Here is a 15,750-nt window from a genome sequence, read left to right as displayed (position 1 = left end):
AACAGTTTTTCTTTCTGGCACTGACTTTGACCGCCTGGGCACCTCCCCCTTTGGAAGAAGATTCCGCTCATTCCGGCGATTCTGGCTTGACAGCATCAATACGTGATAAATTTCATTTGGCCTGTACGTGTGAAGCACACGGTTGCGGACATGTTCTGGTGAACCAGGGTGGCGGCGTGGGATCTTTTTTTTAATCACTCTTTAAACTTACAGAACGATTTGCGAAAAAAAGCATTTGTTGTTATAAATTCTGTAACATTCTTAATAGTTGACGAATCTCTTCGAACTCTTTAGCAAAGTTGTACCCTGGAACAAGGAATATGAGCTCATGAGGATTTTGAAAAATGCAAAAATCGTTAAGGGGCTCAAAACTGGCAAAAAACAAAACGCACCGATTTTACGTGTTAAATCCCATTAAAAATTCAAAGTCAAAACGCCAGATCCTGTCACAACCAATCAAGCTCATGTTTGGGATTTGGGCTCAACCTTGGGTACCATGCCCTGAAATGCCCGCAAAAATGACCTTTTTTGTTACATCCTAATAGGTAGTCTGTTATATTTTAACGCCAAAACTTTGAAGTTTTTCGAAGAATTTCTTTCCGTTCAATAAATTTAATCAGTTTATTGGGATTTTCCTTTTGTTATCATTTTATGTACTCAAACTGCTCAATTTTATTAATCACTATCACTCAATGTTTTGTTTACTATACAACATCAACTCTCGCTCTCTACAGCTGAACCTAGAGCTAAACGATTCAATCTCTGTAGCCAACTTGTCACGCCTCCCAGCTGTACCACAGTCGCAGTATCAGTTTGCGCCTCGCGGAGTGTAGATCGCGTTCAGTTCAACGAAAGAACAACCAGTGAATTTCAAGGACCACCGAAATGCTGTTGAACCTGTTGTTACTACTGTTCAGTACGGTTAATTGTGGGTTCGTTAATGGAGGTGATCTCTTGATTGATTGGTGATTTGTTCGTTCCATTTAATGGTTTTAAAATAATTGCAGAACTTATGCCCGAAACGGTGGAATCGCTGCTGTCACTCAACCCGCTGATGCCCAACGATGAACAAAGTGTGAAAGGTAGTTTATCTGGTCTTTCGGGGCAAGAACTTCCACTTAAAACAAGAACCCTTTTAACAGACTGTCCCTTCACGTACTACCCGTTCGCGAAGCAGACCTTGGCCAGTTCGATCTTCAGCGAGCGCTATCAGGACAATACGTTCGCCCATGTTGTCAAGCTTGACACTGCGACGCCGATCGAAGATGGCGACGATGGCGGCGAAGCATGCCTTGGAGCGATCGTAGATCCCGGCTACATTCTAACCACGAAACGGTGTGCATCGCTGCAACCGCAGACGATCAGCTTCCACAACGACAGCCTACCGCGACGGGGCGTCCAATCGACGCGGTATCATCTGACCGCGGATGTGGCTTTGCTGCAGCTGAAAACTAGATTAAGGTGACGATCAACACCGCGCTCTGGTTATTTCCATATGGCGCCATTTACGATCGTTTAATCTATTGCAGCATCGACAACCAGGTGACGCCGGCCTGCTTTTGGAGTGGTGACGCGTCAACCGTGGCCGGGTTTCCCAATCTGCAGCGCATCAGCCGTGGTAATTCCCAGTCCGCGATCTTCACGCTTTACATACCTGCCCTAGAACTTGTTTGCGATCGGCAATTTGTGACGTAAAACGAAATAACTTTCCGCGTACCACATTCCAGATGCGCTGACGGGAGGTTTGCGGGTTCAACGTACCAAGTGTCCGCTGGCGGGACGGGGGCGGTGTTACGATGACGTCAAGCGGAATTCCACCGCGGGACTGGTGCAGATTCAGGCCGTGTCGAACTATCGGCAGCATCCGTTTGTGGTGGCTCTGGGTCACGGTGGTGATGGAGTGATGCTGGAGGTGGCGTCGATTGCGAACTGGATACAGGAAGAAACGGGAACTTCAGTTGATGGGATTGGTGAGTATAAACGATTTTTTTTATGAATTTAAGGAATTTATCAAATTGAAAGATTTGCAAAAAATTACAGAATTTAAGCAATTTAAACAATTTGATGAATTTAAAGCATTTAAAGAATTTAAAGAATTTCAAGAATTTCAAGAATTTCAAGAATTTCAAGAATTTCAAGAATTTCAAGAATTTCAAGAATTTCAAGAATTTCAAGAATTTCAAGAATTTAAAGAATTTGAAGAATTTAAAGAATTTAAAGAATTTAAAGAATTTGAAGAATTTAAAGAATTTAAAGAATTTAAAGAATTTAAAGAATTTAAAGAATTTAAAGAATTTAAAGAATTTAAAGAATTTAAAGAATTTAAAGAATTTAAAGAATTTAAAGAATTTAAAGAATTTAAAGAATTTAAAGAATTTAAAGAATTTAAAGAATTTAAAGAATTTAAAGAATTTAAAGAATTTAAAGAATTTAAAGAATTTAAAGAATTTAAAGAATTTAAAGAATTTAAAGAATTTAAAGAATTTAAAGAATTTAAAGAATTTAAAGAATTTAAAGAATTTAAAGAATTTAAAGAATTTAAAGAATTTAAAGAATTTAAAGAATTTAAAGAATTTAAAGAATTTAAAGAATTTAAAGAATTTAAAGAATTTAAAGAATTTAAAGAATTTAAAGAATTTAAAGAATTTAAAGAATTTAAAGAATTTAAAGAATTTAAAGAATTTAAAGAATTTAAAGAATTTAAAGAATTTAAAAATTTAATTTAAAGAATTTAAAGAATTTCAAGAATTTCAAGAATTTCAAGAATTTCAAGAATTTCAAGAATTTCAAGAATTTCAAGAATTTAAAGAATTTAAAGAATTTAAAGAATTTAAAGAATTTAAAGAATTTAAAGAATTTAAAGAATTTAAAGAATTTAAAGAATTTAAAGAATTTAAAGAATTTAAAGAATTTAAAGAATTTAAAGAATTTAAAGAATTTAAAGAATTTAAAGAATTTAAAGAATTTAAAGAATTTAAAGAATTTAAAGAATTTAAAGAATTTAAAGAATTTAAAGAATTTAAAGAATTTAAAGAATTTAAAGAATTTAAAGAATTTAAAGAATTTAAAGAATTTAAAGAATTTAAAGAATTTAAAGAATTTAAAGAATTTAAAGAATTTAAAGAATTTAAAGAATTTAAAGAATTTAAAGAATTTAAAGAATTTAAAGAATTTAAAGAATTTAAAGAATTTAAAGAATTTAAAGAATTTAAAGAATTTAAAGAATTTAAAGAATTTAAAGAATTTAAAGAATTTGAAGAATTTAAAGAATTTAAAGAATTTAAAGAATTTAAAGAATTTGAAGAATTTAAAGAATTTGAAGAATTTAAAGAATTTAAATAATTTAAAGAATTTAAAGAATTTAAAGAATTTAAAGAAGAACAGACTTTTTAAAGATATTTTTAAAATTTTAGCGGTTAAATTTATTCTATAAAATTGTTTGCAGATTGCGCCCTCCGGTACGCCCAGTACCGGCAGTACGACGATCGCGTAACCGCCCATCGCGCCGAGAGCTACCAGTCGATCCAGCTCCAGAACGCCCACTTTGCTCCAACCATGGCCACCGGCTACCGGGTATCGATCGGTTTTTACGTTGAAGATCCGACACGCGAGTCCGTCGTCACGTACGCGTGCTACGGAACGCTGCTGCACCGGCAGTACGTCCTGACGACGGCCAGCTGTCTTGAGGAGTACAGCAAGTAAGGATCGCTTGATCTTTTGAACGATTGTTACATAACTGATACTTCTTCACAGCCACTCGATCATAGTCCGAGCGAATGAGGTCACCAAGCTGACACCAGCCAAAGTTGGGGAATTTCGCGTCGTCGAGAACAGCCACTATCTGGACGAATCCTATGTAGCACGAGTTCATCTCCACCCGGAGTTCAGCGAGGTTCCGCTGAGGAACGATCTAGCTCTGCTGCAGTTGGACGTCAACGAATTCAGCTTCGAGAAGAGCTTCAAGCCGGCTTGCCTGTGGCCACGGGATTCGTCCAAGCTGCAAGAGTTTCAGACGAGTGGTCACGGCCCGCGAAGATCGGCCGAGGTTCGAGTGGATGAAACGCTGCTGAATGATCGTAGGTCGACTGAATTGTACGTGATATCGAAACCATTGACGGATGATTGTCCGTTGAACTTGACGACGAACCAGATTTGTGTTGGGGATGCCGTGACGATCGTTCCGGGAACCTGCGAACTGAATCGAGGATCGGCGATGTCTCGGGAGATTTGGGTGTTGAACAGCAATATCTTCGATTACGTTTTTGCGATCGGAAGTAAGGGTGAGAACTGCGGCTTCAATACACCTGCGACGTTCACCAAAATCGCGCCGTACATCAACTGGATCGATAGCATCATGTTCAGAGGGCAGGGTAAGATCTTCGACATCAGGATCTTTCAAGATCAAACATAACCTTAATTCCAGTGACGTACAAGGACTCCACCGTGTACTACGGAGACGAATGCTATTCCACATCCGGCCAAAGTGGAGTTTGCCTAACCCTGCAGGAATGTCCGGGAATGGTTGATCGCGCTCGGCACAACAAGATGGATCTTCTGCATGCTTCATGTGGGTTCGAGAAAGATGTTTCTCTCGTTTGCTGCTCAACGGAGGATGCCGTTGGAGCGGACTCCGGTGATGATCTGCGGGACGCAGTGGAGGAAATTGAAAACTGTCCCAACTTGTACGACAACTTGAGGGCGAATCGATCGCCGTACAAACTTCGCGGAGGTAGTCCGACGGCAGCGGTAAGATCTTGCGTTGAATTTGAAGCACTTGTTACATTAACGCGATCTGTTACAGGGAGTTATTGTATCAAATTCATCAAATCACTACTGTTACGCTACACTGATCTCGAAACGATTTCTGATCACTTCTGCTAGTTGCTTCGAAAGGTAATGAAGAATAATTCTCGCTAAAAGCATCGAAGACCATCGATCTTTTTCAGATTCCCATCTACTTCGGCATCACTGTTCCGAATTGGTCGCAATGAGGTTCAACAATCTCCCATTCTGGAAGCCTTCCCACATCCAAAGTACGACGCCCTTCACGACAGTGGCAACATTGCCGTACTCAAACTCGCCACCCCAGTCTCCATCAACCGGGAGGTGATCCCGGCCTGTCTCTGGCACAACGAGTCCCACGTTCCGTTCCTGCTGGAGATCGCCGGACGGAACTCCACCAACGTCACGGTGGACATCTCGACGTATCCGCTGTACCGGAAGGCGTGCGATGCCGAACTGGTCGCAAGAATGTCCCACCTAGAGCTGTGCGTCATGTACGACGATTCTTCGCGGAGTTCGAGCAAGATGATCTGCGAGGATCACGGAATTGGGATCTACAACTACTTTGCGAGAGGATTGTACGAGCTGCAGGTGTCGTACTTGGTGGGAGTGTTCAACCGGGGAACCGGCTGTGAGCTGGACGGAATTGGCGTATTCACCAGGATCAGTAGCTACTTTCAGTGGATTAAGGCTGTTGTTTACAGAAATCTTTGAATAAATTTTCATGCTTCAATTTGGGTCAAGATTGAAATTATGTTGATGGATGACAGTTTAACAGATTGAAGGAGGTATTAGACTATGACAAACATACAAAAAATCGTACTTTTTTAAAGTTTGCCTGCTTTGTTTATGTGCCTGCATTTGTTAGCAGAAACGTCATCCTGCTTCATTTAGCTTTGTTTGCCAGTTGGTCGCTAACAAGTTTGCGAGCTTGGCAAACTGTCAAACACGAAAGAGTGTGAGTTTGTTTGTTAAATATAGTCTAATACCTCCTTGACAGATTGAAAGTTTAAAAATTCACAAGATTGTCAAGCTGGAAGCTCTTGGAAAACTCTAAATGTCTTCAAGGCTTGACTGTTTTATAAATTCACAGTTTCATAGATTGACAGTGTGGCAGATTGACAGATTGGCTGTTTGACAGAGTACTTTGAACGAATCCCTCGTTGATTTCTCAAATACAATGAGTTCGTAACTGAAGACAGACGTCCCTAGTCGCCACCCTGTCCGTTGGTTCACATCTGCGCTGACAGCCGCCCGAGGGTTCCATCATCTAAAGAAAACCTGCCACTGTTGTTGCTCCGTCAAACGGCTTTCATCGAATACCTCACGAAAAAGCTCGAACCACCCACATCCGAAGAAAAAAAAATCTCTAATAGACAGTAATTTCATCACAAAATAACTTTCGATTTCGTTCGCCACGCAAAACTTGCCACTCTCTGGTGGCAGTGGCGTGAATAAACACAACTCTGGGAGGTGACCTCTCCCAGGAGTGACATAGATTGTTCAACCCAGCTCCGACCGAAAGTAACGAAAAAAAGCGGTCCACGGGAAATTGAATTACCTTCAGTCGGATGGAAGAAACGTGGCACATTTCAGCACCACGTGCCTCACAATGCGTCAACGTTCGCCAGGACGATTCAGGACCACGGGCTTTGAAGACCCGGTTTTGGTTTGGATTTGATGGGACAAAACTCAAATTTTATTACATGTCAGTCGGAATGATGTCAGTCAGTGTCGTCAGCGTGTGTTCGGAATGATGTTGATTGCATATGTATAAATAATTCTGTTTGAAACGGGGGCGTTGATGATGATGTTCTTTGTTTTGCGAATTCATTTATAAGAATCATTTTATTGTTTGGCCGTTGGTGCAGTAGTGAGCGTTGTTGCCTCTCACCCCAGTTGGCCTAGGTTCGATCCCAGATGGTCACGCCTTCCGTCGGACGGGGAAGTAAATGTTGGCCCCGGTCTAACCTATAGATTAGGTCGTTGGCTCAGTCCAGGTGTAGGAGTAGTCTCCATGGGTCCTGTCTCGGTAGAGTCTCTGGTAGGCAGTTGAACTCATTATCCAAAGGTCGTCAGTTTGAATCCTGGAGAGGATGACTTAGGTGTGGAAAGAGGTTTGCAATTGCCTCAACAATCAAGTCTTCGGACACCTAGTTTCGAGTAGGAATCTCGCATCGGGAACGCCAAGTCAATGCTTTATAGCGAACTTGGAGCGAACTATTTGATTTTATTACTTTTACACACAAAATTACTTTTACACACAACTTGATAAGAGGCTTTCGAAAAAGTACATACATTGTTTTTGAAGAAAAGAAAACAAACATCAAAGGCTTCTGCTAAAATATTTAAATCGAGCTTTCTCAAATAATGTCAAAATCAATGTAGTGGATTCACCCTTAATACTCAAGACAATCTGTTACGGTCCTTGAAATATTCAATAAGATTTTATATTTGAAAGGCTCATTCCCACGGTGTGGCTCTGCTTCATTGTCTTCATACAATATTCAGGTCACACCGTATAAAAATAATACCACTCAAAATGTTTATTCGACAACCGGCAACTGGAAAACCAATCAAAACTGCTACATTGCACCGATTCATCCGACAGTAGCTGACAAATCTTGTTGTTGTTTCAAAGATTCCGTTGAACCGGGAATTTTGGGGGACGGGACCCCTCCACACCGGTTATTCAAACCTCCTGATACTCATCCAAATGAAGCTGGATGGAAGCATCTTGACGCAAAATCCAAGTCCGAGAGATAAAAGCTTTTTCCAACTTGACTGTTCTCCATTTTGCTCATACAACAAAAAAAAAAAGACGAAATAAAGGAAAACAGTCACTTGGAGCTGCTGCTCACTGTTCAATTTTCAATAAAGCTTATGCGCTTCGGGAGCACTTGGAGCTTCTTCGTCCTGACAAGCTGAAGTTTATATTTTTGAAATATGCACATTCCGAAGCAACATTCTTCTGCTGCAGTAGCTTTTGCTTGGAGGTTCTTTGCTTTGCTCCTGGTGCGTGACAAGCTGGGAATCCCCTTTGCAGATCGCTGGGGGGTGAGGGGGCAGGGGGAGGTTTATTCTACACGTGGTGTGGTGGGGCCATAGCTGTTGAAAGCGGCACCTTGCTTTGGCACCGAGTCAGTCAGCAGCCATAGTTTCGGGCATTTGTTGTTTATTTATTTATCTTGGGAAATCCTAGGGGGGCAGGATCTCGAATGTGACGAGGATGATTCAAACTTGGTACACAGAAAATTTGCTGTAGATTTGAGGATACAAGATATGTTGAAGGAAAAAAAGATGTTGTTAAAAATATCAAGAAAATTGAAAACAGAAAATAGAAAACAGACAACAGACAACAGACAACAGACAACAGACAACAGACAACAGACAACAGACAACAGACAACAGACAACAGACAACAGACAACAGACAACAGACAACAGACAACAGACAACAGACAACAGACAACAGACAACAGACAACAGACAACAGACAACAGACAACAGACAACAGACAACAGACAACAGACAACAAAGACCAAACTAACATCTTATTAGAACCAAATTGACGAATGTTTAAAAATATACAAGTATATTTGTTTCTGAATGCAAATAAAGTTTCAATCAATCTTCAGCGTGCATGTGCAAACATTCAATATCTTCAAACAGGTTCAGTCGCTTGCAGTGCCGCGTCGCGGCAGAACAAAAAAAACTAGTTTATGCTTTTCTATTTTCCAACAGATCGCTCCGTCAGAGGATTCTACGCTGTGTATCACGATATCCAATCAGTCGTGATGGTTGGCCCTGTTTTTTTTTCTTCAATCCTCTCATCGTTCCACTCTTCCAATGAGGGATTATTTATTTTGTTGTGCATGAGCGTAAAAGTGCACACTAGGCACATTTCCGCATACACACACTGTCTGGAGGGGAAGGATCAAGAATCGAGCTTTTTTTTTGTTCTCACTTTCGAGAATCTCTATGAAGTTGAGGCACATCTTGACAGTTCACTATGCAAATGCGAAATTGGCCTACATTTTTGACGGATCCTTGCGCGCTGGGAAAATTCTTGAGCGCGGGCGTGACTTTGGCGCAATAAAGCAGAATAGAATAGAGTGGGGTGGGCAACAACCAGGGCAATGGCTGGAGTAGAAGCTACATAGTTTGATTGAAGTATTGACAATTTTCCTATTAAGATGCCCGAGGTTGATAAATTTCCAATTTTCTTTGGTTGAGGTTCGCGGTACAGCGCGCGTTTTGGCGAAAGCTCGTTGAGGATAAAAGATGTGACGTTTTACTGAATAAAGGATTAGTAGTAAGAAAGCGTCTGGGTAGAAGGTAAATGTTATGTGAGTCAAAGATATTTAAAAGAAATATTTCAGATAGTGTGCAAAAGCACTTTTTCTCATAGCTTAAGCATCATTATAAGCCTATAATACACTCCAATGTCAGGGTCCATTGCCCCGATCGGCATCTGGTCAAACCAAAGAAGATTACCCTTTTCCGGTTCAAAGCGAGGGGAGCAACCAAACCCCGAAATGGTTCCTCTGCCCACACATTCCCATCCAAATTTTAACCGCAGAAGAAAAAGCTAAAGAATTTTCCAGTAGCAAAAAAAAGGTCCCAAACCGAAAAGAGTATTTATCTTGTTCACATAATTCTAGTCAATTTGAGTTATTGACTTTCTTGTGAAAAGAGGGATAGAAAAAAGAAAAGAAAAAAGAGGGGCCAAAGGGTTTTCCCGGCCAAGAATTTCCAACTGTGTGTGTGTATGAGGGTGAAAAAGTGCCAAACCATGGCCAGCCAAACAAACACACTACGAGTGATCCCAAATTCGTCCCCGAAGGGGTTCTTACCCGGGAATAAATCTCAAACGAAAGCAAATCGAAAGTGGCGGTCTTCGAAAGTCCACGCGCGAAGGAATCTGATGATTTTGGTTTTAGAGCTGGGGAAGCGGGACCAAAGTCGAGCAAACTCTCGGCAACCTTCCAGCAGTTTTTCTATAGATTTTCTTTGGATTGCAACGTCACGCTCTCCTTCTCAGTTTCGCAATCTGGGTGGATGCTTTTGTCTATTTTCGAGAGTGTGTTTTCCGAGGGATGGAAAATCTTTTCCTTTACAGAACTAGAGTTTTCTCTGTTTCAAGGAACAATGTAGGTTCAGTAGATTCCTCACATTTTATAGTTTTTTAAATGACAATACAATGAAGCATTTTTTAACTTTTCCGAATTATTCAGATAATAAAATTTATTGAAACATGAAATTCAGCCACCCTACAATTACCCAACTAAATAGTGCACAATCTTTCTTGAACTGCGACTCAGGTTGCACACAAAAAGTTTGCCTCGTTTCCAGCCATGTTTGCTTTCTTCGTACAAGCGAGAAAACATTTTAAAACTGCCCGTGGTTGAGAAAGTTTTGCCTCGTCGTAATTTCATAAGAAAGCAAATTCGTTTTTCCTTTTTCTCAACGAAAATTTATTCTCTTCTTGAGATTTTTTATGTTCCTGGAAATTTTGATTTTTGATTTGACGGTGCACAGCGGTCCAGATCGCTAAATGAAGATGAAAATAAAATTTCTGGAAATTTGTGAATACTTGGAGCAATAGCCATATTGTTGCCAGAGTGTTTGCAACTGGAGAAGGGGAATATTAAAGTGTGTTTGAAATTCAGTGTAGTTTATGTTTAGAGTGTCAAAACACCGTCACAACTATCATTCAAGGAAGATTTTTAAGTCAAAAATCCAAAGTATAAAGCTACATTGTTTCAACTGATAATTTTAGCAAAATAAATATTTGAAAGTAATGATATGTATAGAACGATGCCAGATTACTGTATCATGTCAAATTCAGAGCCACAGAAGTATAAGTGTATAAGACTACAGTACTATTGCAAGAGCCTTTTCCACTTCATACTCATAAAACAAATTCTTGGTTAAGTTTGACAACAGAAATGTAAAATTTATTATAACGGTCCAAAACCTGCTAAAGTTGCAACTGTATCGCCGAAATCATAAGGAGTGCGTCACTTAAAAAAGTGATTTTTGTACAAAAAATATTTCAATATACCAAAAAAAAAGTCACATAAAATAAAGCAAACTTCCAACCCGAAAATTTTCTAAAATTTTCAAAGTTCTTCATTCCAATGCTTTTTTAAGATCAAAAACTGGAAAACCAATCAAAACTGCTACATTGCACCGATTCATCCGACAGTAGCTGACAAATCTTGTTGTTATTTCAAAGATTCCGAAAAAAAGTCACATAACATAAACCAAACTTCCAACCCGAAAATTTTCTAAAATTTTCAAAGTTCTTCATTCCAATGCTTTTTTAAGATCAAAAATTGGTTGAAAAATTGATTTTTGGCGAAAGGGGCGAAATAAAAAAAAAGTAATGAAATGGATTTAGTTGATGAACCGAAATTAACGTTCTATTAAAAATATATACATTTTTCGAACGAGAAACAAAAAACTAAATGTTAATATCCTGTCGTTGGCGCGAATTTTATAATTAGCAAATGCCAAAAATGCCTGTTAAAAATCCGTGAAGTGCACGGAGAAAAAAAGAGTTTCCAAAATCGTGAACAAGCGTTCATAATAATGGGAACCACCATTTTGAAAAACGTACCATGAAGTTTGAACACTTTGTTCACTTTGTAATCAACCAAGCACATAACATTGAATCGAACATACCAAAGAATACCCCTCCCCCTCCCCCGCGCCTGTCTCTGCTTACCTTAATTCAATTAGACCTATAAATTCGAACATATTTATACTTTCAACTCTTACTGTAATTCACCAAAATGATTTGACCCTAGCAAATCAAATTTAAAAAAATAAATGTTAATGAAAATAAGCTATTTCAATTCATATATCATAAAGTTTGTTCACTTAGTGAAGCCTTGCGGTGCCTTAAGCAAAAAAATCTAACCAGAATTGAAAAAAACTTTCTCAAAAACGTTAAACAATTAGCGATACGTCCAAAATGAGCGCTCCGCGAGCGAAAAATGAGTGCGAGTGCGAGCGTGGAGCAAACGTGAGCTAGCTCGTACAGCGCTCCTCCTCACGTATGAGCGAAAGGTGAGCGCTCAGGAGCGCGTGAGGAACGCAACACTGCCTATAATGGTAACTTCAAGCTCCATTTTTGTAAATTGCGGTATCTCAGAAATTTTTCTATCAATTATTTCGCTCTTTTGAACAATTTTTAAAGTAATTGAAATTTAAATCCAGAGTTTTTTTTAAAGGACCAATAAACTATTGTCTTTCATATGCAGCAATTCCATTTGAAAAGAGCCTAAACCGAAAAAACACTTCTACGATCGGGCTCAAAAATTTTCTGGGAGTTCCTTGGCCAAAATAATTAGACCCGCATTTTTTTTGTTTGGCCATTAGGGTGACCTACATCTTGCTAGGGTGGTTCGAAAAATGGTAATTTTCGCCATTTTTCACAAAACCACTTTTTTCAAAAAAAAAAAAGTTGCCGCGTCATTTCATCCAATTTTGCTGTCCTAGACACAAAAGAAAGGTGACAAAGTATGGCTATTGGAAAAAAATAGTAAAAAGTTTCAAAAATCTAGCTTAACATTTGAAAAAGACTTAAAATGGCGTTTTGGCCGTGTCTGGAGCCTATATCTGAAAATATTTTTATCGGATTCCTCGGAAAATTTCACATTAAACATCCAAAAATTGGCGATGTTGAACCGTACGTTTCCGAGATATGATTTTTTGAAAATAAAAACTGAGTTTTTCGACGCGCCACGGGCGAAAACAGGAAAATGACGAAATCGGCAAAAAACTCAACTTTTTTCACTAAAACTACGATAACTTAAAAATTTCAGCGATGACCTATACATGTTAGTGTACCAAAAGTTGCGTATTTCAATTACGAAAATTATCGTACCTACATGTATAGGTCATCGCTGAAATTTTTAAGTTATCGCAGTTTTAGTGAAAAATGTTGATTTTTTTGCCTATTTTGTCATTTTCCTGTTTTTGCGCGTGGCGCGTCGAAAAACTCAGTTTTTATTTTCAAAAAATCATATCTCGGAAACGTACGGTTTGACATCGCCAATATTTTGATATGTTATGTGAAATTTTTCCGAGAAATCCGATAAAATTATTTTCAGACATAGGCTCTTTGGTCCAGACACGGCCAAAATGCCATTTTAAGTTTTCATACGACTTTTTCAAATGTTAAGCTAGATTTTTGAAATAAGTGTTTTTTTGCGAAAAATGACAAAAATTGCCATTTTTCGAACCACCCTAGCACGATGTAGGTCACCCTAATGGCTAAACATAAAAATACGGATCTAATTAAATTATTTTGGCCAAGGAACCCCCAGAAAATTTTTGAGCCCGATCGGAGAACTTTTTTCGGTTTAGGCTCTTTTCAAATGGAATTGCTGTATGTTTATAGGACCTTATCAAAAAAAGCTCTAGAAATAGTCTTTTCTTCTAAAATTTAATGTTGTTCTTCAAAACTACGCCGAGGGTTGCAATAAGTGAGAATGAAAGTTGAATATGAATAAATAAATAAATCTATACAGCAATTCCATTTGAAAAGAGCCTAAACCAAAAAAAAAGTTCTCCGATCGGGCTCAAAATTTTTCTGAGGGTTCCTTGGCCAAAATAATTAGACCCGTATTTTTTTGTTTGGCCATTAGGGTGGCCTACATCGTGCTAGGGTGGTTCAAAAAATGGCAATTTTCGTCATTTTTCGCAAAAACCACTTTTTCTAAAATCATATCTCCGCGCCATTTCATCCGATTTTAGCTGTCTTAGACGCAAAGAAAGGTGATGAGTTTGGCTATTTGGGAAAAATAGTAAAGTTCCAAAAATCTAGCTTAACTATTGAAAAAGTCGTATGAAAACTTAAAATGGCGTTTTGACCGTGTCTGGACCAAAGAGCCTATGTCTGAAAATATTTTATCGGATTCCTCGGAAAATTTCACATAACATATCAAAAAATTGGCGATGTCGAACCGTACGTTTTGGAGATACGATTTTTGAAAATAAAAACTGCGTTTTCGACGCGCCACGCGCAAAAACGGGAAAATGACGAAATCGGCAAAAATCAACTTTTTCACTAAAACTGCGATAACTTTAAAATTTCAGCGATGACCTATACATGTCTGGGTACCAAAATTTTCGTAATTGAGAGACGCAACTTTTGGTACCATAACATCTATAGGTCATCGCTGAAATTTTAAAGTTATCGCAGTTTTAGTGGAAAAAGTTGATTTTGCCGATTTCGTCATTTTCCCGTTTTTGGCGCGTCGAAAACGCAGTTTTTTTCAAAATCATATCTCGAAACGTACGGTTCGACATCGCCAATTTTTGATATGTTATGTGAAATTTTCCGAGGAATCCGACATAGGCTCTTTGGTCAGACACGGTCAAAACGCCATTTTAAGTTTTCATACGACTTTTTCAATAGTTAAGCTAGATTTTGGAACTTTTTTTCCCAAATAGCCAAACTCATCACCTTTCTTTGCGTCTCTAAAATCGGATGAAATGGCGCGGAGATATGATTTTAGAAAAAGTGGTTTTTGAAAATGACGAAAATTGCCATTTTTGAACCACCCTAGCACGATGTAGGCCACCCTAATGGCCAAACAAAAAAATACGGGTCTAATTATTTTGGCCAAGGAACCCCCAGAAAAATTTTGAGCCCGATCGGAGAACTTTTTTTTTGGTTTAGGCTCTTTTCAAATGGAATTGCTGTATACATATTACACAATGTTCTACAACAAATTTTTCTGCGTGAATGTACTTAAGTGTACTCTTAAATCTTTGAAACCAAAGTATCTGATGAAAGTTTTTTTGATTAATATCAGCGAGTAAGTCCTTTAATATTAGTTTTCATAAAATATTGACCATTCATCTGAAAAAAAAAAACAGTGAAACGATTCACGGAAAATTGGATAATTTATCTTGCCCTACACTTTCAGCACGTGTGTGAGCAAATCAAGTCAAATTATGTCATAAATGTTGTAAAAATGTTCCCTTTGCGTTTCTCGTTCATCCAGTCTATTAGCCTGCATCAAAAATTGCATACTTTCGGGCGGAGAAGACGGAGTTGGGCAAAACAATTTCGGCTAGAGAGTCTTAACGATGAAATATGCTCATTCAACATGCAAGTAACAAGGATTCGCGCGCGCGGAAACAAAAAAAAATCAGCGCCATCCAGGAAGAAACACGAAAACTAACATAAGCTCTCGTTTTTCCCGCGCTCTTTGGCCGAATTTCTCCCCCCTTTTGAAGGAAAAGGTAAAGCCCCCTCACGCGGGTTGCTGCTGCTCGTTGCAGAAGGATAATAACATAAATATTTTCTCTATCAGAGGCCGCCCACAGGAAGTGGGGTGGGCAAAAGGGAGGGGGCGGAAGCTCTTCATCGGTTGCATCGTCGTCGTGTCCCGATTCACCCCGAATCGGTTACTCACCGTCGTCGTCGTCGTCAGGGCGGAAAGAAGCTGGGACGCGAAACGAGCGTAAAAGAATTATTGAAATTTATGAGTGCAGCAAAGTGGTCTGCGGAGCTGGGTTTTCCAGGGATTTTTTTTATGCCTCTCTTTTGCTTCTTTTTCCAACGTTCAACATCCTTAATATCCTCTTTTCTGTTTGGGGAAGAGAGAGCGATAGGGGCAGACAGAGTGGGAGCCGTGGGAAGCATACGTGAGAAAACCAGAATGTATGCACAGTATTTTTGAAGACATGGTGTCAACTTATAGTTAATAACATAACTACCCACACTAGATTGCAATTTATTTGAACATAAATCCAGTTTGATTAAAGTATTCTATGCTATAATTTTTTTTATAATTTACCAGAAAACATTTTTTGCTATTTTTCAAAATATGTTGAAAGCAAACAATCTTTTTAAATTGGTAATTCTCCGCCAACTTGGTTTTTTGGTAATTTGGTAAAAAACATGGCTTTTACAAAATTTAAATATTTTTAGTATAACTTTTGT

The 15,750-nt window shown here is 38.8% G+C and overlaps 1 protein-coding gene across 2 annotated transcripts; it reads left to right on the top strand.

Annotated features, from left to right (window-relative positions):
- Positions 1-746: 746 nt before the first annotated feature.
- On the top strand, positions 747-5,525 carry LOC6044841. 2 transcript variants are annotated; one of them, XM_038249710.1, is made up of 10 exons: positions 747-946; positions 1,008-1,073; positions 1,143-1,461; positions 1,530-1,618; positions 1,728-1,970; positions 3,446-3,698; positions 3,754-4,370; positions 4,424-4,746; positions 4,802-4,893; positions 4,947-5,525. In XM_038249710.1, exons 1-10 carry the CDS (start codon positions 886-888, stop codon positions 5,494-5,496), a joined length of 2,613 nt encoding a protein of 870 aa, XP_038105638.1. In that variant the 5' UTR covers positions 747-885; the 3' UTR covers positions 5,497-5,525. The 2 variants fall into 2 exon arrangements, with proteins under 2 accessions (XP_038105638.1, XP_038105630.1); XM_038249702.1 differs by having other exon boundaries at positions 1,008-1,082.
- Positions 5,526-15,750: the final 10,225 nt, after the last annotated feature.

This window comes from Culex quinquefasciatus, chromosome 1, assembly GCF_015732765.1.
Source record: "Culex quinquefasciatus strain JHB chromosome 1, VPISU_Cqui_1.0_pri_paternal, whole genome shotgun sequence".
Classification (NCBI taxonomy): domain Eukaryota; kingdom Metazoa; phylum Arthropoda; class Insecta; order Diptera; family Culicidae; genus Culex; species Culex quinquefasciatus.
This window is presented reverse-complemented; position numbering and strand designations above follow the sequence as displayed.